The 24,128-nt window shown below is 54.3% G+C and overlaps 1 protein-coding gene across 16 annotated transcripts in view; it reads right to left on the minus strand.

Annotated features, from left to right (window-relative positions):
* The window catches only part of DAB2IP (DAB2 interacting protein), a 224,554-nt gene that overhangs the window by 37,904 nt on the left and 162,522 nt on the right, over nt 1-24,128 (minus strand). For 14 of the 16 annotated variants that reach the window (XM_080562025.1, XM_080562020.1, XM_080562024.1 and 11 more), the window contains one exon: nt 4,942-5,095. In XM_080562025.1, the coding sequence (XP_080418151.1) occupies nt 4,942-5,095 (154 nt within the window). Of the gene's footprint in view, nt 1-4,941; nt 5,096-11,127; nt 11,246-12,760; nt 13,020-24,128 lie in introns of those variants that run through there. The other 2 variants (XM_080562015.1, XM_080562017.1) reach the window with 2 other exon arrangements.

The following is a 24,128-nucleotide window of genomic DNA, read 5'->3' on the forward strand; positions in this document are numbered from 1 at the left end:
ATCCCCAAGTTCTCTCCTTCAGGCAGACACTCTTCCCTGTCCTTAATGCACTCAATCTGTCCTGTAATACTGATATTCTTTGAGGCACACTTTATCTTCCATTTCTAAGAAGAGATGACTCCATATTACTAGGCACAATAGCATCATCTTTTCAGCATCCTTTCACGCTTCGATGCGTTTTCCGTTTCTTCAAAGTTTCCCATCACAAATGTGGCCTGCTTCATCCCGTTTGCTGCTCCTGTGAACCTCTGTCCCCGAACAAACAAACTTCTGGTGGCCCAGGAGATGCACCACTCGCAAAAGTGGCTGTCCACAGCATGTGACCCCTACACCTTGCCCTGCCCGTGGTGCGGCTGCTCTGTATTTTGATCCTTTCCTCAGCAGAGCTTCTACAACAGCATTCCAGATGAGCATGGCCATACACCCGCGTGGTAACGACACCCAGAAAGAAGCAACATGCAGCTGCATTGCTGTGACACGTGCTTCAAAACTGCTCAGACAAGAACCTAACAATTCAGAACTTGAGCCCTGTCTTGCCTGGTCCACAAATCAGCTGTGCAAGAATCAAGATCAGCCATGCTCAAATCCAAAGCATCACAGTCCTGAACACTGCTGGGACAGCCACACCACCCTGCGGTGCCACAGCCGGGTTTCTGTACCCCAGAGTGGGAAAACACCCTCCCACTGACACTGAGTGAGGTCCACTAAATTCAGTCCTGCGTAGAAATCAGTTAATAAAGGTGTAACAGGTCAAATATACTTCTCAGTAAACTATACTGTTAGTCCATTTCCTCAAAGGCCATTTTCACCTAGCTTGTTGTTTAGCTCTTTTGTTTTGATGGGAGTTCGGTATACAAATGAATTTTCCAAAAAAGAGGATTATGGCTTATTTGATTGTTGTGGAAAGATGCTCTCTTAAAGACAAGTTCTCCTTGGTGGCACACATGGATCCCACAGATGCCTGGAGTATTCATATCCAAATAAACAAACATGCAATTTAGCCGTCCTTCTATTGGCTTTGTTAATTACATTTGTGTTGTGTTTTTTTTTTTAACAGCTGTCTGTTTAATTGAATATCTAATATATTTTCTTGCCACACTTAAGTCAATACGTTAGCATTGAGTTATCACAGTAAAATTTATGATTCAATTCCAAAACAGTTAGTGATCAACTAATCATTCAAAAGCTACACAAAACTATCTGTTCACTCAAGTGAGAGAAGGCAAAAGTCCTCGTGGCAGGTAGGAAGCCCTCCTGATCTGCTGGGAGGCGAAAGTCCTATCTACCACGTGAGACCAAAAATGGCATTTTCCACAGATCTGCAATAATCTTTTGGCTTTCAGCTCTAACCTAAATATTATATGGCACTGATGATCTTCATGACATATTAATTACCTTGATAAAGAGAGCATTCTTGTCTCAACAAGATTTTGGATGTGCTAAAAAGCTATTAAGGTACAGGATAAACTCGTGGGTGGGTGATCCCTTAAGTCAGACAAAATCTTGTCATTTTTAAAATGTGTTAAGTACAGCATCCTCAAAGCATATTACAAGGAATCTCACTGGTGTAGGAACAGAGGATGATAACCGAGTTACTAAAGCTGTTTCACTCGATGTGTGCAGAAGATTTTACAAGTTAAGGCTCGAGCTGACAACCCCACCGCACCCACCGGCAGAAGGGCACAGCCCCAAAGAGCCCGTGATGGCTGTCCGGGGTCTGGAGGGCCGTGTGAGCAACGGTGACCGCTTACACTGTGGGACTAAACCTCTCCTCTAAATCCTCCCGTGCTCAGGCAAGGCCAGGATGAGGCTACAAGGTTCCCGTTGTACCAGAGCAATCATCCCAGTAGCAGTTTTTCCTTCCTCCTGCTCTGCATCCCCCAGGCACGAGCTGTGGAGCAGGACAAGACTCCGGCCTGCCCGCACAGAAACAGAACCCTTCCGTCCTGATTCCCATTCCTGGCCCAGGTCACCAGGATCCCACAAATAGCAGAGCCAGGAATAGGCTCTGGGAGTCTGGACTCCCAGTCTCCTTTACGAGGCTAAGCTGCCTACTATATATTTAGCACACACAGCATATGCGGTGGCTCAAGATGATTATGCTGACTGGAGGTCTTATAAGGAGAAAGAAGACGGTGTTGAATAACTTTAAAAACAATCACTGAGGAAAACAAGTAAATACTGACTTCCAAGTACTCAGCAAGTCAGAAAAACAGCAAGTTTCACAGACCTAAATAAGCAGAAAAAGCCCGATGCAGCACTGAAAAAGCGCTGCGTGAGTGCTGACTCTCCTGGCCCCCGGCGGAGCCAGAGCCACCACACGGCTTCACACCGGCAGGCCGGGCCGAAGGAGAGAAACAACCCTGCCGTAACCTTTATACAGCCCGCTGCCTCAACAAACCACTTGCTTTTCTCCACTGCAGACGGCTTCGGCACCTCCCTCTTGTCTCCGTTTGGGTGCTGCCACTGCCCTCTCCGGCCCTTTCCCCTTCAGGTCCCGAGGCACCGGGCTGCTGCGGTGAGTTCAGGAGGAGCTGCGTGTGAGGCACCTCGTGCTGGGGCTGGCAAGCAGCAGCTGGCCTTGCTGGCACTGTCCTGTGCCCAACCGCACCACTGAGAGGAGACGATTTCGGACAGCGTGAGGCTGGCACTGCCCAGCACCGGCCTTGCTGCCCTTCGCCATTTGAGACAGCAGAATTGGCTGTTCCTGACAGGCCTCCCTGGAGAACTGATCCACCGGAGCTTCACAGGGCATGGATGAGGCACAGTTATCACCCCACAGCCTCTTCGCAATCCACTGTGTGGAAAAAGTCTTCTGTCCGTGACTCGGGCAGGCCCTTCTCACTCGACATTTCTTACTCAGCTCATTTTCCAGGACAACAGCCTGAGTTTCTCGCTCTTCTGTGTTCTGACACATGGCAGTGTCGTGGCCCAACCAGCAGCTTCAGTTTTCCTCTCGGCTTCCCACAGACCCAAACCAGAGATTTTGCAGTTCCACACCGCAGGAACTGCCACAAGTTTCCTGCTCTTTGCTGAGCTTCCACCAAAAAGCGGCCTGTGCTATGTCTTGCTTGTACTTACTGACAGAGCAACGCTGAAAGGTTCAGGATTACAGACGGGGGGATATTTGGGATCGATCAGAAGTCTACCGTTCTAGTTTTCTAAAACACTCTCCAAAGCAAAATAACGAAAGCCAACTTTCAAGCACTGAGGAGGAGAAGGTGCAGTTTTGTTGCTCTGCTTCCACTGCTGCCTGGCACAGAGAGCCACGCGATGTGGCACACAGCGCTCGGCCGCCGGCGCCCTGCTCGCTGCCCTCCCGATGGCAACGCTTACTCTCTGCCTCTGCCAGCTGCGCAGGGAGGATTGCGGGCACTGCCCACTACCCATCAGGGATCCAGAAAGATCTACAAACTCATTTCGCTTCTGACCGAGTGCAGTATTTGAAAGAGGCTCTCTGGAGAAGCAAGACCGATGCATTAACACAATATGCCATTTAGCTCTCACCTAACCGCTTCCCTCTGGAGCTTGTTGATGAGTAACCATCAGTTACAAATCAATGCTCCTTTTGTTTTCCAGCATTCTTCCTTTACTCTGCAGGATTTGCAGAACAGCAATTAACATGTTCTTTTTTTTTTTCTGACTCTTCTTTATCCAACTCACTTTAAAATGGAATTTTCTTCCTCCTTACAAGTGCATGACTTGTGTAATTTTCCTCTCAGTCAACTTCTACAAGTACTGTTCATATCCCTTCCCCTTCTCGTGTGCTGAACAGAATTGGTAAACAACTCTTATATTATGGATGTCACATCTATTTTCCATCTAGCTTCATTTTATCTTTCTTGAGTGGAATGTAATAGAGGCCATATAATTTACAAAACTGTTCTCCTCCTGACCTGCCACACTTGCTCAGTTCTACAGAGAATGAACAGCACTGGAAATTTTATACCTCAACCCACTCCCTCAACTTCAGAGTTCATGTACGGGGCTATTTTTTGGTCAGACTGCTTCTGTATTACCCACTTATATTTTAAGAAACGGATCTTTTAATTCATTTATTTCAAACTGTGCTAATTTCAGTAATGTAAAAATCTTCATGTGTCCCGTCTGACTCCTCTTGGACACTGACAGTGTTGTCTTCACATACCTCTGCCCATCCTAGGAATGCATTCCCATCAAATTTTACAGTACAACCCAAGCACGGCTGTATGGTTTATCTACTCGTTGATGTTCAAGTACAAAGAGATTACCTGCTCTTCACAGAAACACAAGTATCAACCACCTTGTTACTGTAGGAAAACCATTTCCCAGTTCTATATGCAGGTGCTGCCATAGGGAATAATGCTTTTCCATCCACGATGCAGGGCAAACAATTCTCAAGAGGCACTGCCTTGTGCTATCCAACTACAAACTTGTTTGTATGTGCCCCACCACCTCCTGCTAGCGCAGACCTAGCCACGTGCCATAAAAGATGCATATATCCATTTAAAAAAACACCTGCAATACAGATTTTTTAATTACCCAGAAAAGCGAAGCTTGAGATTTCTAGACAAAGTCCTCAACACTCGCACTAATAGCTGCAGGCTATCTTTGTGACCACGTATAACATCTTTGTAAACACAGAATAGAGGCGAGCACCTTCTGCTATCTGTATGAACATAAACTACAAATTTAAGCTCTGCTAATGCAGGTTTCTAAGTAGTCCGGCACCTGTGCCAGCAGCAAGCCCTGCAGCGACAATGGTTATAACGCAAAGAGCTCGTTGCTCTGATTTGCGGGTGTGCTTCTCCTTGGAAAGATGAAGTAATTTTCTGCCCATGGAACAGTCTCTGTGCAACAATTCAGAGCAGAAGCGTTTTGTAACAGCGAGAGCCCAAGATGTGATCCCGCACCCGGCTCCCCAGCCAGCCCTGTTGCACAGCGTACAGAAAGGCTCCTTACCTCAAAGCAGTAGTCTTGTCCCAGGATGCTGCTGTGGACCGGCTTGATGACCACTTCTTCCTCCATGCTGAGATCCAGAGCCTCAACAGCGCTACTGGGACTGAGCAAAGACTCGTGGGAGCGTGATTCTTTCAGCCTCGGCATTAGATGGGATCTGGAGGAAAAATGCAACCATATCAGTGGGTGCTTTCCTGCCCAGAGAAATGATTCAGCCCATCTGTTAGCAACAACTGCAGAATATTCCTATGAACTTTATGCCACGCGATAACAGAGGGCCCAGAATAGCATCCCCCTGTGCGCAGGGACTCTTCTCCCCCTCCAGAAATGCATCCAGCTGTATCACGGATGCAGACAGTGTGGATTCACACTTTGTAACCGACAATCCGAGGGCTCGTGTGCTCCATCCAATTGTTACACACATCCCCAGGATGGGGAGAGTGTGGAAAATAAGGCCATGATAGCCCTATCGATTGATCTAAATGCTCTGGAGTCCCACTGGCAGCATTTAGCAGCAGGGAGCCCACAGACAGCAAGCAGCACACCATTTTCAGAGACAGCCAATACAATCAATGGTGCTGTAACTCTTAAAGCAAAATCAGAGAGCTCAAGGGGGAAAAAAAAAAAAAGAAAGATAGCTAGGTACTCCCAGGGAAAACACAACACAACCATAAAGTGGCAAGGGAAAAAATAACTTGAGAGCAGAGGGAGCAGTTGCTTTCTCTCTAGTCTGCACCGTGTAAAATGTTCCTATGCAAGCCGGCTCACAAAAGCTCTGATCCCAGCAACTCTGACCTTTCAAACCTCTGGCAAGCACTTCGGGGTCTTCCAAAGAGAACATGTGTCTGTCTGTCTATAAAGAGTACGCTGCCTTATTCAAAGGCGCGGAAGGACAGAAATAAGGGGAGTCTGAGATATTCTCAGCGTAGCCTTTTATGAGCAGAACAACAATGCTCCCAATATTCTCTATCAGATTGCTCTGCCTGTGCGTATTGAGTTTTGTCGGTCTCCAGAACATAGCTGACCAAAACACAGGGAAATGTCAATAGCGCATGCAAAATTCATAGCTTCCAGTGACTCACATGCCAAGCTCAATCTAGAAAAAGCCAAAGCCAAGTCTAAGATAAACAGCACTGGGAGATAAAAAGGTGCTCCTCTAGATTTGCTATTAAGATTCAGGCCATCGACAGACCGCAAGGTGATGAAGGATCAGCCTGCAGCTGGGCCGTCCACCTGGGAACGGGAAAGGGACAGCTCTGAGGGCTGCGGGCCACCCCTTGTGCAGCTGCTCAGGGGACAAACGGCCCCCAAACGTTAAAAGCCTTGGGTTACTACAGACCCGTGTGGGATCAGCAGCAGTGGCTTAGAAGCACCAAGGCTCTCCATCCCATTAGCAATTCTCTGAGTTGCCCGCTCACCCCACATCTCTATTGTGAATAAATTGATCTTTAGGAACTGAGCACAGTCATTTCCCAGTACTTTGCAGCAATTTTGCACTATTTTCACAGAAAAGGATCCATACCCTTTTCCTCTGAGTGATACTGTAAGCGAACTCTAATATGGGTAGACAGATCAAGTTGCCCTGGCCGCTGAGTACAGCACTGATACCCAGCAGCTCAAGAACTGACAACACAGACCTGATAACCTCAGAATCGAGGCATTTATGGCAAGTCTTACTTCTGCAATTTACAGATGAAATTAGAAGAGCTAAGTAACCAAGCTGGGACTTGCATTTTTGTGTGGGCACATATAAACATTGATGATTTAAACCTACAACTGAGGAACTACGTGCTGTAGCACACCGAGCCGGACTGCTTCATGCTGGCATAAGAATTTTTGCTGGAATTAAAACAAAACAAGTCTATTTTTCATTCAAAATCATTGCAGCTGCAAGGCCACGAGAAGGAATGCAGATGTGCAATACAAAGAATCACCAAGCAGGAGTTTCTCAGGACATAGCTCATTCTCACCAGGTTAATCAAATGCCTATTTCTATCTCCCCGTACTCTGCCGTACATCTCTGGGTATTCTAAAATTAACAAGATTTTCTTAGACACAGGAGTATTTGGGGGGTTCTTTCCTAGGCAGGACGCGTTCCCTGGCTGCCTTTTCCTCCCGAACGGCAGGTCAGATCCGACCCAGGCCAGCACCACCAGCACTTCTCACCAGATGCTGCGCTGCACGGAGGAGCACTGTAGGTCTCAAACCAGCCCTAACTGGCGCAGCATCTGTCTGAGTATCACGAGCTAAATGGGGAGATGTCATTAATTAGAGGCTCTTGTTGGAGATCTCAGCAGAAAGGCTGAGGTCCTTCTGCCAGAGGAAGCCCTGGCAGAGGGGGAGCGCTGCCTGCGCGGGGGCTCCCAGGGCAGCAGCCGGATCCCCCCCAGCACCCCCAGACCTGCCCTGGCGCCGATCTGAAAACCCCGATCCGGAGGAGAAGCATTTCTGCCATCCGTTATAAGGAACGTGACATCCGCAGCACGATCCCATTTCCTGGAAGATGTCCGCCAGGCCCTGTCACAGCTCCCACGCTCCCTGCTGTAGGGACAGCCCGAGGACGGCCCTGTCAAGGCCACACGCTGCTCCCTGGCTTGTGGGGTGAGGATATTCTCCTCTCTGAGAGCCTTCAGCCTCCCTGCACGCGGGGAGAAGGCGGCTCCGTGCGGTCCCTGGAGAGGTCTCGGAGCACCGACGTCTCTGCCCCTACTGCAGCGGTCACTCAGGCCTGCAGGGCTTGGGGCAAAGACAGCTTACAGGGTGACGGCTGGCAAGGAGTGCAGAAATAATAGTAAAAAACCCCAACATCCTGGCTTACACGAGCCGATTAAATTCAGTTCCTACACCTTTGTTTTAATATGGTGGGAGCGTCCAGCTGCCCGGAGATGTCTCACAGCAGGAAACCCTCTTTCCAAACAGCACATTCAGTTCCTTTTGCCGTGGGCCTTATTTTAATCTCCTTCTACATGCCTAAAGTTCAGTTGAAATGAAGGAGGGAAAAAAAAAATCTCATAAAACACCACATTAGTTCTAAAGAGAAATAACATTACTGCTACTGGCACTGACCCGGAGAGTCCTGCACAGAGGCAGCCAGTCGACGGTTATTAAAGGAAGAGGTTTACTGCCCCAGAGCAACGAGCGAGGGTGGTTGTTCTAAATAATAAAAGCCATAAAGCACTGCCACGTGAAGGGACGCTACCCCGCTCTGCCTGCTTCCCTCATAAGCAGCCAGAATTAGGGATGTCGAGCACTGTCGGGCCGTGAGTGCACCCCCAGCCCAGGCAGGACTCCGGACACCGGGGAGGAAGCGCGGGGCCAGAAGCCATCCTCAGCGGGCACAGGACCCGTCCGTCTGCCAGCAGGACTGCTGGGGAATTCAGGCCCCGTGCTCCCTCAAGGGCAGAGATACTCAGCCGAGGCTACAAGGAGGGAAAATGTTTAGGGCCTGTCTACACAGAATTATTCTGGAGTAGGTCTTGTGTGTTAAACTCGTACACTCTTACTCCAGAATTGCTTTCTTGTGAAGACAAGCCCTCAAAGGGGCAACCCCAACAGTTTTCATTTCAGGACTTCACCTGCCTGAAACCACGCAGCTGCTGACTTTTGTGGTTTTCTGATGGAAATTTTCCTGATATTTTTTGAAAGACAGAAGCGAACGGGGAACCTGGCTGGCTAGCTGCAGAGAGGGGGAGCAGACACAAAACGTAAAACGTGGAAAAAAAAAAAAAAAACTAAGAACCTTTCTTAAATCTTCTGTTCCACTGTGAAAGCAGAAGCAGATGGGAGAATCCTGAGGGAAGTCCAGGCCCCACGCTGAAGACGTCCCGTTAATACCGGCTGCAGTCGGCCGCCGCGACACAAACGCCCCGCTGCCTGCAAGGCCGGCAGCGCCCAGCTTAAGGTCCGGAAGGATCAGATCTCCTAACTGACAGACGTGACCCTGGACACGTTTCCAGGTCACATCCATTCACCATACACAGGTTTTCAGGGACTAACAGCTCTCTGTTCCGACCCCCGGGGCAGCCCTCGACCCCTCGCCGTCCTCTGCAGGGGTCCTGCGGGCAGAGGCGCAGCGCAGCCGGGACCCGCCTGCAGCGTCGGCACAATTTAGAGCTGTCCCCAGCCTGGGGATTAGGCTGTGTTACGACTGAGAATAAAGCGGGCGACTCCACCGAACTATCTGCAGCCTCAGAGGGGAGAAGGCTGCCAGCGGGGCAGACGGGCGCACCGTCCTTGTCCAGCTTCACCGGAGGCGCAAATTCGGGCGCGGGGGAGCTGCGTGGTGCAGAGCCGCCTGCCTCGCTGGGCTGGGAGCCTCGCTGCTGCACGGCCCCAGCTGCTCGGAGGAGCCACGTCCTCCAGCAGCAGATGCATACGAGGCTCTTCTACACCTCGGTCTCCCAAGCCCCCCCAGCCTCACGAGCAGTGCCCATGTGAAACCCCGGGGCCCGGCGCTGCTTCCTGCCAACCTCTCGGCCGCTGCCGCAGCTCTCACCCGCTCCTGCCCTCGTGTCTCATCCTGCTGAGCGCGTTGCTTCGATTTCACAAATAAATATTGAAGTGTTGTTATGGGAATAACCACGAGGAACGGCGCAACAGAACTTGTGTGCTCCCAGAAGACAAGGGAATGTTTTTTTTTCCTGTACGTGTGGATGAAGTCCCCGCGAGCGCTCTGCGTGCGGCGCTGCATCCTCCTAGGACAGCGACGCCCATGTGCTGCTAAGCCGAGCTTTCCCCTCTGCTCTCTGACCTCCAGCCGCTGATCTGTGCCTGAAGCGGAGGCAGATGCCCCGCAGCCTTTGGGATCTCAGGGCAGCAGGCACAGGGAGCACCGATCAGCGCGCTCAGCACCGGCAGCTGCGTCACGTTCCCCTCACTGCACAACACCTTCGCCCAGCAAGACAAAGGACATGTAATTAAACTTATTAATGGCTGCCCTTGTTTTCAGACTGTTCTCGGTTTCAGCTGGCAGCAGGATTAATTACATTCAAAAGGACTCCGTCAGCTCAGACCAGGTTCCAAATTTTGTTTTTGCCAGAGCAGTGCTGAAGGGTGATTTAGCTCACGACGTTCACCTGGGCAGGGCCCGTGCCGGGCTAGCAATGGCCACAGCCGGGTCTGCCAGCGCCAACCTGTAAGTCCAGCACAGCACGAGCAGCAAGGACACCGCTGGGTTTGCAACGCGCAACGTGAGAGAAGCTGCAAAAGCACGCAAAATGGCTCGAGAGCAAGGAATAAACAAGAATCAGAAATGCTGCTCGAGTTTCGATAACCAAACACGATAAGCTAGCGAAGCAACTTGTCCCTCCTCCCCAGGAGCACAGCGGGACCACCGTTTCTCTCTTTTCACAGTGACCAACGCTCCCATACAAAACACGACCTTTTCTTCCCACGTTAGGCTAAATCAGCATCTATTAATAGTGCCGCATCTGGGGACGGCTGATACAGAGGACGCGGAGCCACCGCTCTCTGGAATTGGGACCCCAGCGCAGCCCCAGGCCTGCCCGTTCCCGCAGCACCGGGAGCCCCCGGGGCGAGGAGGCGCGGGGCGGCGGAGCCCCCCGGTGCCCTGCCAGCCCCGTGGGCAGCGGCGAGGTCGGGGCGCTCCCCACCTGCACCCCGCATCCGCGGGCCGGGAGGAGGAGGGCGGGGAGGAAGGCTTTGGGTTTTTCCCTACGAAATCTTGGCTCAGCGTAACTCAGGAGCCGAGCAAGCGAGAAGAAGCCCGGCGGGAGCTTTCCTCCCGGATCGACCACAAGGAAATCTAAAGTCGCAAGCTCCCCCTCCTGCGCCACGGCCCCGGCTCCGCAGCCCGGCCGCGGGCCGTTGCCCAAGGCGGCGAGGACGTTTGGATAAATCACGACGACAACAAAATTCCTCGCACGCAGCCTCACGGACGCGGCGCTGCTAAAAATACCCCGCTGCTGGGCGCGGGCTGAGACCCCGCACGGCCGGGCCGGCTCCGAGCCGCGGCGGCCTCCGGGGAGCTGCGGGCCCCGCGCCGGGGGGGGGACCGGGACCGGGACCGGGACCGGGCGGCTCCGCCACGGGGCTGCGGGCGGCGGCGGAGCCCGGAGCCCGCGGGGGAGGCGCAGGAACCCCGGGGCTGCAGCGGGGGACGCGGGCACACCCGGACACCCCCCCCCCGCACACCCCCATACCCCCCCCCCCCACCGCCGCGCTGCTCACCCCGCGGGCCCGGCTCGGCTCGGGCCGCCCCATGCCGCGCTCCGCCGGCCGCCCCCGGCCCGGCCCCGCCGCCGCCGCCGCCCCTCCCCGCCCCGCTCCGCCCCGCTCGGCGGCCGCCGCCGGGGCCGCGGGATTGGCTGCGCTGTAGCTGGGCAGAGCGCCCCGGGCCCGCCGCCGCCGCCCTCCCCGGGCCCCCCCCCGAGCCCCGGGAGCGGCCCCGGAGGAGCCCCGGCCTCGCCCGGCCCTGCCCCGCCGAGCTGCCCCCCGGCACGGCCGCGCTCCGGTTCTCTCGGGGCCCCCCGGTGCTCCGCAGCCGTTCGCTGCCCTGCTGCGCTCCCCCCGGTGCTCAGTCCCCCCCCCCCCGGTGCTCAGCCCCGGGAAGCAGCGGGGATGGAGGCAGCCGCTGCCCGCCCCCGGTGCCCCCCGGTGCCCCCCGGTTCCCCCGCCCGTCCCCTGCCCCGGCACCGACCTGCGCAGCAGCGCCATGCCCAGCAGCGAGACGCGTTTGCAGCAGCAGCCGGCGGCACCCCCGTGAGCCATGCCCGCACCCCTCGGCCACGCCGGGGACCCCCCCGGGACCCCCCCCCCCGGTGGGTGGCAGCCGGCGGGGCTCAGCGGTGCGGTGCCAGCCCTGGGGGGGGGGCTCAGTGCGGTCCCCCGGGGGCCGGTGCCCCGCAGGGCAGCTTCACCCCCCCGGGGGACGCGGGGCAGGGGCAGGGGCAGGGGCAGGCAGCGCAGCGGGGCCCCGCCGTCCTCGTCGGCACCGTCCTCGGCCAGCCCACGCCGCCACGCTCCCCGAGCCGGGCTGTCGCTGTCATCCCGGCGTATTCAAATGCCCCCATTACTCATCAGGAACAAAGTGGGACTATCTAGTAAATGAAAAAGCACCGCACGGCCCTGTCCCCCGGCTGGTATTTATGGCTGCTTCCTTTTCCACTTTTCAAAGGCTACTGGCCGTGTCTGCAGCAAATCGTAAATTCTCCGGCTCACGCACGGCTGCTCCGGGGATGAAGCAGGCACCTGGGCAGCTGCCGCTGGTCGGCATCGGAGGGGGAAATGAGAACGACGGTGAATATCCCTAATTAAAACCAACACAAAGTGCTTCCCCAGACCAGAGGGGGCCAGCGGGTCTCGGTGTGGAGGACGGGCAGGCGCTGCCCCGCTGCCCCGCAGGCCGGATTCCTGGGCTGTCCCCGGGATGGGTGCGGGCACCCCGAGCCCTCCGCCCAGCCCCGACGCAGCAGCCGTGTCCCTCCACCTCCTCGGCCAGCAAGGTGGGCTCCAGCCTCGCACAGCTCTACGGGATCCTGAAGGCCTGGCGCAAAGGCAGCATCGTTGGGCTTCGCTAACACGGAGCCCTGCCTGTCATCTACTGCTGGTGGGGTCCTTGTCTTCCTTCCAGGGCAAACCGGTCCCCGCCGTGCCCTGGGGACGACACCACCGGCTCCCCAGCCACGCTGGGACGAGCAGCGCGGGCAGCACAACGCCCCGCTCAGAGCGTCTCCCACCTTGCCTCCTTAGCAGAGCGCACGCAGACCCCTTCCCCTCGCAGTCTGCAGGCAGTGCTCCGGATTTAGCACATTTTTTTTTGCCTTCCCCCACTCCCCCCGCCAGCGGTTTGAAGCTTTCTCACCGTTTGCTGGCAGATGCCATGCACAAAGAGAAGCTCGCTGTCCTCGATCTGCTTTTCAGGGCTTCTATAAAGTAGGGCACCAGCACCAAGCCAGCGTCAGGTTTTTGATACATCGCTGGAGTAGCCGAAAATAATAACGGGCAGCTTCAGTCAATCTTTTCGTTCTCAAATCTGCAGCAGCAGCAGCACAGGGGTCCCTTGTGTGGCGGAGCAGAAATTCGGAACGTGCCAGACCGAACCCGCTCAGCAGCCCCCGGCTGCTCCGCGCCGTGAGCCGGGCTCACCCGCGGCTCCCGAGCAGGGCCCTGGGGTCCTCGCCGCGGAGCCATCAGCCCTGCGCCGCCGCCATCGGTGAGCACCGGGCTCTGCTCCCCGGGTTTCCTTCAGCACCTTATCTCCCTCGCTGCGGCAAAGCGTTAAGGTCAGGTTACAGTTTTACCAAGTGTTTTATCTTTCTGGCACGGCATAAAAATGCAGAACGTGAACTTTGGAACGAGCCCTCGCGCTTGCACTGGGTGGAGAGCGGAGCAGACCAAAGTTAGCAGGAAGAGAGAGAACCCGGCTCCTGTCTGCACCCCGGCGCAGGAATCATTCCCTCTGCACGTTCAGACACATTATTAGGACAAGCTGGAAGGACGCACCGAACGCAACGCACGCGTGCGTTTGGCCTGCCTTCAGCAGGCAGCCAGATGTGCCGGCAACGCCAGCTGAGGTAGGGGCCCCGCATGGCCCCACGCCGCGGCCAGGCGGCCGGGGGGGAGAGCAGCGAGGGGTGGCCCACGAGTGCTGGGCGCTGGGAAGCGCCAGTCGAACTCGGTGTGCTGGGCCTGGAATTCCGCCCGGTCGCTGTCTGCACACAGCTGGGCATTGAGACGAAGTCGCGCAGGAGCCCGGAGCCCTGGGAGCCCTGTGGTGGCCGTCCTGCTGCACGTTCGTTCCCCGCACTCTCACCTCCACGAAACACAAGGGTCTCCTTCCCACAGGTAACGTGCTGCCGTGCCTGTGCCCCCGCGGGCTGCCCCATCGATCGCGCCGTGTTTGGGCTGATGCCCGAAACGCACGGCTCCTGGGAGGCTGGGAGGTGCAGCAGCAAAACCTTACAGCCAGCTGCTGCTTCCCCTGCCCCAGAGGGCCAGGCAGCTTAACTGCTGCTGCTGTGAGCATTTCTAACACCAAAACCAAGCCTGGATGTCAAAGCCTCAGCTGCTTCCATTCAAAGCCAGGCTTTATCCCAGCTGCCTTAAACCAAACTTCATCCACACTGGGGGGGGGCTCCCTGCACACCGCTGATCCCCCAACGGCGGCTGCGTTCAGAGGGCGACCAGCACGCTGGGCGCTGTTATCGTGCTCACGGATGTCTGCATCCTGCCTGGAGCGCTGCGTCTGACCTCTCCCCCTTCTCTGCGTTTGCACCTTGTGTTATTTCTGGCATTCCAGCCTCCACCCACACTGTTTCAGAAATGGCATTTGTTGAAGGAAATCACAGTGCTCCCTCGGAGGGCACGTAAAACAGTGCCTTCCGTGGGTTATTAGCTTTTTGGTCACGGCTGGCCCCAGTGACTATTATTTGCCTTCTCGGGTCCCTTTCCCTTCTGTGGCTCCTTCTGGCCGCCCAGCCGGGCAGGGAGGGCTCGCACCAGGCGCTGCCCCAGCTCCGTGCAGCGACGTCTCCAGCCTCCTGCTGCGTTTACCTTTTTGAGCTATTAAACGCAGGGATCTCTCTCTTTTTATCGACCGTGAAGCCGGTTCTCTGTGATCGTGCCGTCTTTCACTCAGGAAAGCCGAATTCCCTAACAACCCTGAAGATTAAGAAATGGAAGGCATTGTGATCACCCAGTTTTACTCCAAATTTGCAGCTAAAAGCCTGTCGATGTCTTAGAAAGCACTTTTTGAGAAAGTTCGAACAACCCCACGTTTAAGCATAATTAACATTTTAAGATGTGTAATTGCACAGCTGGCTTCTTGTCACTGCGCTGCTGCTCAAGTGTTGGGGCTGGGGATAATTATCATTGTGCACCTCTGCTGGAAAACTTTTCAGTGCGCCTACTACAGCCCGTGGCACCACAGCCCAACGCACAGAGCTCACTGCGGGTACCATTAACTCAGCTCGGGGACGCCCGGTGTTCCTCTATCAAGCCGCACGGCCGTACAGGAGCTGCCAAGCGCCGCAGAAGCACGACCGAGCCGCCCGTAACCTTGACTGCAACCGCGTTTACTTTGTCCTTCAGCTCCGCTTTGGCAAAAAGTTAATGTGAAGCTGAAGGGCACAAATAACCCAAGCACTGCAGATAACGGGAACAATGGCAAAATTAAGCTGATAGATTATTAAAAGATTTCTTCACCTGCTTTATTAAAATGTGCTTGACGTTCACAAAACTCGGCAGAATCGATGTCTGGCATTTCTGAAAAATCAGGCTCCGTATCAAATAATATTTACACCGAAGGAATATTTAACCTCTGACTAATGCTGCCTTTTACTCCGTATTTCATAGCGGCTAGACAGTGGATCTGGACTGGCCAATTTCTCTTCCTGCTTGCAATTAGCTTTCCTTTTCTGCTCTCCTGAACAAGTGCTAGACTTAGGAATTTAACACCGATAAACAGGAAATCTGCCTTTACTGAGACGCCACTCAACTTTTTTGGAGGTTTTATGTAAAATGTAACATTGTTATTAGCAGAAGATTTATAAAAATCTTTGTGTGAAGTCCCATTCCTGCAAACATTCAATATCATTTTGTGCTATTAGTCTCGCTTCGGAGACACTACTTAACATTCGACGACAATTTGAGCCAAGAACATTTGCAGGAGTCAAGTTCTGAATTTCAAATCTAAACTACACAGAGGTGCCAGCAGCATACAACTTCGAGCTTGGCAAACGCAAATACATGTCTTAGCATCTAAACAGTATTTTATTTTGATTTGTCCTTCTGTCTAACAATATTGGCGTATATAAAAGGCTCGGGTTAACAGGTGATAACTGACTCCAGAGACTGAATAATGTTTTTAACAAAATGATGTTCTTATAAACCACAGTTCAATCAATGACAAGTTTATATAATAATAATAAAAAGTTAGGACAATGCTCTTCTCTTACTGCTGAACTCTTCCTTTAAAAAAAAGCTCAAAGCACTTTAAAGTTTGTTTTGGTTGCGTGTATTTTATCCAGAGATGGCACCAGGATATAAAGCTAATTTCTTCCAATTGCTATCTGCCCTCTAGCCAGATAGATGTTAGTGTCTTTTAGGGATATAAAACACATCCTTCTCATAGGAGCCTTCTTTTCAGATGGAATGAGAGATTCACGCTGATGAAGCTGGTGATTTTTCTAGGGCTTTCAGAGCGGTAACTGCAGGCAATCCATTCCAGGAGCACAAGCACTCTCCCCTGCTCTCCTCCGCCTCCGGCACCTTCCAGGGGACAGGAGCCCTTGGAAGGCACAGGATGTTTTTGCCCTCTTGTACACAGCTTCTGCACACAGCAGGAATTTGGAAAGCAGCAAGAAGGCCGAGGGCAGTGGCAGTGCTGGGGTGCCGGGGTTGTTCTGCAGGCACAGATGCGGGATGCAGCTATGAGCCCGGAAAAGCCCTGGGCACCAGGACGCTTGCGAGTCCTGACTGCAGTCCCCATCTACCCCAGACGCAGGTAGGAAAAGGAAGGATATTTGAGAAGACCCCCTCAGTATTTTTCCCTGGTCTCTGCACATTTCTTTGCGGCTCACGCTGACCCCGCTCCCAGGGCCGAGCGGTGCGGTCCTGCCGTGGCCAGCCCCGTCCCTGCCGCTCCAGGCTCCCCGAGCAGTCACCCTGTGCCACGCTGCGGTGCGCTGCATCAGCTCCCCAGCTCTCCTTCACAAGTGCAAGTGTCATTACTGCGTGCTTCACACGATGCCAGGGGCCGCTACTTCCAGAGCTGATGTAAAAATTGTTATTAGAACTTATACACTGTGAAAAACTCCTAAAAAGTCCAATCCTGGCACTGCCCTAAATGAAATGACAGCCGCCGCCTGCCAGGGGTACGTGGATAGGAACGGAGCCAAGCGTGCATGCGGTCCTCATCCACACCCCACACCTGCTGCTCCCTCCCCAGAGTTTAACTGCTGAACACTGAGTACAGCCCAGAGGATTTAAGATATGGAAAAGGTCAGAGCCAAGACTCAGGAGTGAAGAACAGATTGAATGGGATACATAAATGACAGCCCCATTTTAAAGCTAAAATTATTTTTTTCAATAAATTAGGACAAGCGAGCTCGCCTCCCCCTCAAACAATGCAGCTCTCCCTGGATGCAGACCGGAGGGCACGTACACGCAGGAATCAATGCTAATACCCTAAAAGATTAATCTCCAAAAATTATTTCAACAGAATGGAAATGATTTCATATAAATCTCTGCGTAGCGGGAGCGGATGAAGTATCGCAGCGATTCCTAGAACATGTGCAGACTGGAAAAGAGGCTGAGTTGCGCACAGGCGCGGTGCCACCACCCTGCCCGTCCCAGCGGAGGACGCGGGCTGGCCACCAGAGAACCTGCGGAGGCTGTCGTGCCTCCGAGGTCGCGGTCACGCAGGGGCGAGGACAGGGTCCGGCTCCCCGCAGATGGGAACGCGGCCTGTTCTACTGTGAGTGAGTCGTGGCTTGCGATTGCAGAGCGCAGTCAGGACGGCACTCTCCAGGGCAGGGAGACCTGGCCCTCATCACAGCCCAGGTGAGCGCGCTGAAGGCTCTACATGCGTTTGTGAGCGTGAATGTCTCCCTAAAACGTGCCTTTTGGTGCTCGCGGGACAAAGCCAGCCACGGGGCAGCAAGCTTTGCACATCCAAAGCAGACCTCAGAAGCACAAAGCCTCTGCAGAAGCACAAACCTGGCTGAGTAACGCCATTAGCAGCGGGCACCAAGCAGCACGGCAGCTCTGCTGCTGCTGACCACTCACTCGGGGGGCTGCGGACCTCCAGCCTCCCCTTTCCCCAGGCTGGGAAGGGCACCATGCCCCTGCTCCTGCCTGACCGGGGCCAGGAGCTCCTGCCTGACCAGGGGAGGGACACCCGGAGCCGGGCTACCAGCCTGGAGGAGCAGGGGCTGCAGGGCCAGCACCGCAGCCGGAGAGGTTCAGTCCCGGGCCGCGTTCCCAGCGACGCTCGTCGGCTCCAATTTGCCCCCCAGCCCAGAGAGCAGACAGGGCTGTAGGGATCTCATCTTCCCTTGGAGAGATGAAAGCTGAAATCTCAGTTTGGTCTCAGCTGTCTTTTTAAAGAGTTGTGTGATAGCAAAAGCTAACGAGTTTAACAACCCCTAATTGCCATTATCAACGTACGAGCTTCAAGCCGAGAACACCAACATTTGTTTTCCTAACTTCTGATTACTGCATTTCTCTCAAAGGGATGAAATTAGACCCAGTCGATCTTGCTGACCAGAAACACTTCTTATCACCTCTTGGATGAGACATGAAGAGATTCTTGAATGTGCTCTGTGAGCAGCCCTGTCTGGTATACAAATAATAGCTCCATCCTCTTCTACACAGGCAACTTGACCCAGAGCTTCAAGCTGCAGGCTGGGAACAGGCAGGAGCAGAGACGGGTCTGATCCCTGGTTCAGTAGCTGCACGGTAGAAACAATTTCCTTTTATAACCAAGTTATTTTAAATCTATCTAGTTAGACAGATGCAAAGCACTGACACAGATGCACTGAAACTGGTTTCATCCTTGCCTGAACAGGATTAACTTGCCTCAGTTATTAACCAAATGAAACACCAGCTCACCTTCCTTGCAGAAACGGCTGTATTTTACGGGGAGAGTTGTGCCAGCGCAGGATTTTTACAGAGCCCGAATCTGGGAGGATTTTCCTTTGGGGCAGGTATTCAGGGTCAGCACAGGGCTCCCCACAACTTGGCTTGGCCTCAGCTCACTCCTTTGAGGTAGAACTGTGCCTTGTCTCACCTGCGGTTTTACTTCGTTCTTCGGGTGTCAGCCTGCCCCTCGGGGCACTGGCCCGGGCTGTTAACACGAGGAGTTAAAGCCAGCTGGACACGGCACCGAGAGCCTGAGCTGGTGGAACCAGGTGGAGTTAAAAGGAATGGAGCTGCACGGACACATCTCTTCCTGCACATCCAGCCTGGGATCTGCTCCCTGCCCACAGCCCTGACTCCTGCCTTTTCCACTCCCTGCCACGGCTTTGCGTTGTGGTTCCCCAGCTCCGGGGGGTTACAGCTGCACAGCAGAAAACAGAAATTCCTACTTCACTTTCCTCTAAGAATATTCAAAACATTTCTAGCCTTAAATTTTGATACGAAAAATTAGTTTGGATTTTGTTGTTGAATTGAATTCCTTAAAATGCTGATTTCCGCAAGTAGTTTTTCTAGCAGCCAGGAGCCCTCCCTGCCCCACTGCCCATCCCCTGAACCACCGCTGTGCCAGTGCCACGAAACCGCTTTTTCTTCCCGTGACAGATGCTAGGCTTAGCTCAAATCCCTGGGAATGGACGGGGCCAGCGGATGCTCTCATTAACGGAATTGCAATCTGCCCCTGAGCTCATGAGGCTGCCCCAGATTACACCGCCACAGCTAAACCCAGACCCCGTTTCGGGGGGATGTGTGTCCGGGGGCACACACGGGCGATGGTCCCCCAAGGGCACCGTTCCTCCTGGGGCAGGACACAGGAGGAGACAAAGAGAAGGAGCAGGGGGCGCGATGGGCCGGAGAGCCCCTACCTCAGCCTCGTCATCTCCGCTACGCTGGGTTGCAAAGGTGCCAGGCTCCCACCAGCAGGCTGCTAGCAGCCTTTTACTCTGGTATCCCAGGGGGTAAATCACTAAATCAGGCAGTGCTCCGCGCGGGAGGCGGCTGACACGTGCCGGTGTAGGGCTGCAGCAGCTGCTCCCCGCAGTGCTCGGCCACGGCTGGGCTGCACAGCGCGGGCGCTGCCGGCGGCTCCGAGCGCGGGCAGGCAGGGCAGGCAGACAGCGAACACAAGCAAGCCTTTCCAGCACTGACAACTCACATCTGAATAATGCTACGGCAAGGTTAATCCAAAACGGCCCAAAGCACGAGGCTGAACTCTGGGGTCCAGCTCCGCACGTTGCTTCCCGGTACCAAGTGCCCAGCGCCCTGCGCCCAGCGCCTGCCGCTTCCCCTCCGCGTTCCGTCCACCTTTTGTCTTGCCCGTTACACACTTAGAAGGGAGCATGGGCAAAGGGATTAAAAGGAAAGCTTGCTAGAGGAACCCCAGAGCTCCCCAAAGCAAGGCGGCTCCCGCAACATTCCCTGGCACAGGGAAGGGCAGGGGCAGGGAGAAGCCCCGGCACATGCTGGAGCCCACCCTTCGCTCCCACGTGCGGTGGCCCAGCACAGGAGCAAGGAGCCAGGGGGTGCGGGGCAGGTGGCGAGCCGGGGTGGGTGCCGGGTGGGCAGCGAGCCGGGGTGGGTGCCGGGTGGGCAGTGAGCTGGGGTGGGTGCCGGGTGGGCAGCGAGCCGGGGTGGGCAGGACTCACCTCGCTCCGGCAGCAGCCAGCTGCTCGGCCGTGCCACCTCTCCCTGCCGGCAAGAGCCTGAATGTCTTTATATACCATTTCAGCAGATCAAAACCGAAAGCTGCAGCTTGGTTCCCAAATGAGCAATGGCACTGTAAACACCGGGAAGCAAAGTCCAGCCCGGCCCAACCAGTCACAACCGCTTCTCGCTCGCCATCACGCACAAGAGCTGCCAGCCCCTGCAGTCACCAGGCCTGCACAAGCAGCACAGGCACCTAAAATGGCTTCACGAAACAACCGGAGCCATTTAAAATGTACATGCTGCGTGGCCAGGGCTTGCACCGTGTCGCCTTCCCTCGAGAGGATGAAACCCCGGCCATCCGCAGGCGCCTCTGCCACGGGACCGCAGGCGGCGCGGGACTCAGCCACGGGGAGCTGGGGCAGCGCCGGTGCCCCGGGGCTCCCCAAAGCCGTGACCGGCTGTCTCAGCCCTGACTGCCTGCAAACTGGTGAGCTAGAGGCGAAAAGCTCCATTGCCCATTATCAGCCCCTAGAATTCTCACTGTCTGTGCTCTTTGTCGCTCCCTGACTTCATCCCCTAGCCCGATAGCGGCGCCGCTGGCCTCAGGAAGCCAGGCACGCACGCGGAGGGCTGCTCTCGCAGGAGGGGTCACGCGGAGCGCGATGCGCGCCAGGCCCTGGCTGCACGGCTGTGCGCATGCCTGCGGTGTCAGGGCTCCCTTCCCATTAGGAAATCATCAGCTTGTCGACACGAATTACCCGGACACATCCTGGCTGTTTATGAGTAACTGAGCACATTCGGTGACTGAGTCACTCCATAACCTCTGCTCATGTCCCATTTACAGAGCGCGAGGACAACAACTCCAACTGCTGGGCACATCCCACAGCAGAGGGGTGGGACGGGGAGAGCACTGACACAATGCAGACTGCAGAGAAATTAAAGCAACTGCCAAGTGAGAAAAATGTTCCACCGTTTCTTCACTTCTCTGGACACTCAGAAATGCACAACCCATGAGGCTCTGGGTGGCTGGTTATTTGGAGGGGGAAAACACGGATAATCCGAACCGATCGTGCCTGGTACATAGGGATGGGTTCAACCCTCTGCACCCTCCGACCCACACACTTCTGCAACAGCCAGCTGCACCAGCAGCTGCCCCGCAGCAGGCAGACAAATTTGGAGAAGCTGCCCAGCACCTCCCTTCTGAAGTGCCCACAACGCACACGTCCATGTTTGCAAGTGCCTGGATACACCTTTATTTTTATTTTTCTAAGAACGAGATCAGAGCTGGTGGGAAGTGTCCCCCCGGCCCCAGCAGCAGGCGGTTCCCAGACGGGCAGCCAGCAGCAGGGGCTCCCACGGCAGCGCGCTGCCAGCAGGCTTCAGCCTCCGCGAGGGAGAGCCGAGGCCGGGGCAGCCTCGCGCGTCTGCCAGCCCCCATCGAGCGGCCCCAGGGGGCGGCGGTGCCGGGGCAAACACCGACTTTGTGCCCCCGGTCAGGAACCCCGGGCACGAGCACTTGGCTACATCTGAGCCCTCCCGGGGGAAAAGGATGCAGGCTCTCGAGCAGTCCGCTGTCTCGGACAAAGTACAGTTTTCAAAGCATTCACATTCCTCCCGATGTTTAATTAACGATACTCTTTAGCAAAACTGCTTGGAAAGATGAATCATTTTACTCCCCTTATGTTTTTATTGTAGTAACGAGCAATATAATTGTCTTGTCAAAAGGAAAACAGAACTGGAAGGAAACTCAGGGAGGGAAAAAAACGCGCCTTCCAAGCGCGCGGCTGCGACGTACCATTAGTCAGAGCCTAACTGGGGCCATCCTCCTGCTCAGACAGAAAGCCCCAAGGACGCAGCAAAGGACTTCATGTTTAATCTAAGTCTGAGCACTATTGTTTGGAGCAAGCCATTAAAACCTCCGCTAGGCTGATGTGCAATCGCTGAGTACAATCTTGGCCTACCTTTGATATGTGCCTTCCCTTACAGCACCACTTATAATTTAAGGAACAAAAATGCTTTTAAATGCCTTTGAGTGTAGAAGTGCGAAAGCAGCTGCCTCTGAAAGCCAACGAGATCCCAAGTGGAGCCAGAAAGCCGCTCGAGTTGTGCACCAGAAAGACTTCCACGATGCAAATTAATAAGTCTCTCTGAGGATTGGGAAGTGTGCCACAGACTGCATTTCTGAGGCCACAGCTCTTTTATCTGAGTTGTTTTCTTCCTTTATCCTTGCCTCACTCCATGACAGTTTTGAGATTTTTGGCATCATAACTGCAGCCTGGCTTGTCAAGCTAAACATCAACAGAGACTTTATACGTACGTGAGAAATGAGAATAGACACCAAAATAGTTATTAGCTCTGGTGCTAGAATACTAACCAAGCAAAATGGGTGTGCTCCAGCGAAGGAAGGGGTCTGAACCATTTCTGACCCACGTCTGTCCAGTAGCACTGGCTTCGGTAGGGCACCTCGGGGCCACCCAGGGGTCCTGCAGGCGGGCGCGGGCGCAGAGCCCGTCCCCGCAGATCTCCGCGCAGCTCAGCCCTGCGGAGGCTCTCAGAGCCGCGCCGCAGTGGCGCTGACTTGCTGTAAATGAGATCCAGATAAACTGTTCCTCGGAGACCATCCCAGCTTGCTGCAAACACTACAACGAGTTTGGAAACACTGGGATCACTGGACTCCAGTAAAAAGAGGCGAGCCATGCCAAGGCTGAGGGAACAGGAATGTGACCTAGCGGGGCTGCCTTGGCTTGCGAATGGCTCGTGGACAAAGCTCGCTCTTTCCCCCTTGCTTTTCACCATTGCCAAGCAGTGCCTTGCTCCCTTTATTCTGGCAAGTGTGTTAGGTAAAATGTACAAGAATTTCTCTCCGTGCCAGCGAATTCTGGCGGAGAAGCTTGAGAACGGCGCTGGGTGACAAGCCAGGGTTCAGCAAGGCGCCTGACCAGAATCCTGTGCACAGGCCCAGCAGCGAACAGACCAAAACGCTGCAAACTACTACTGCCCAGCTCAGCATCTGGGCCTGCTCCTGCAGAATGCTGCAGTACTTGTGCCACACTTCAGAGAAAATTTAATTATAAATGGGAACAACAGGCACGGCCCCGATACTCACCTGCTGCGCAGGATGTGCCCCAGACTTTGAAATACACCTACCAAAGTCAGAGATCTTCACTACTCGTTGTGAGGATGCTAAAAGCTCCAGCTGCTTTGGCAATCACTGTAACACATTTCCAGGCAGTTTTTAAAGGCACTAGCAAGATAAAATGAAGAAAAGAAATATTGCTTTTAAAAGGTACGCTGAACATTTGCCTTATCTGCCAGCCACTTTATTTTAATGAGGTTTGCTTTACTTCTTCTGGTATTTGCTTTGTCACACAGCGTCAGCCCCTGAGCGTTTCCATCAAGCGCCGGTTATTTTCCGTGAGCAGCTGGAGGCTGAGGGGGCTGCGGCGGAGCCGGGGACACCGGGCAGCCGGGGCACGCGGGGAAATGCAGCGGGCACTCGTGCCCTGCCTCACCGGGCAAGCAAAGCCTCTGCCTTCGTCACACAAAAGCTTTGAGTCCTGCAGATCAGATGCGTTAGGAGAGAGCCACATGCCGATCCCACAAGCGGGAACACAGCTACGGAGTTTTATTTATGGTGATATTAAATATGCAACAATCATTCCCCAACATCAGAGTAATAAACATCACTTCTCCATCTGATCTGAAATCAGCAAGCGTGCTTCTCACATTCACAGAGAGAGACAAAATGCTAAATTATTTATGCTTTGAATATGAACAAATATAGAGAAATAAGTTAATTTGGTACAATTCAGCAGAGCAGATTCGGGGCAGATTATTGTACATCCTTCAGTCAAATCACACTCCCTCATTACTGTAAACAATTGTTTCTC

This window comes from Anser brachyrhynchus (assembly GCF_964034855.1).
Source record: "Anser brachyrhynchus genome assembly, chromosome: 19".
Taxonomy (NCBI): domain Eukaryota; kingdom Metazoa; phylum Chordata; class Aves; order Anseriformes; family Anatidae; genus Anser; species Anser brachyrhynchus.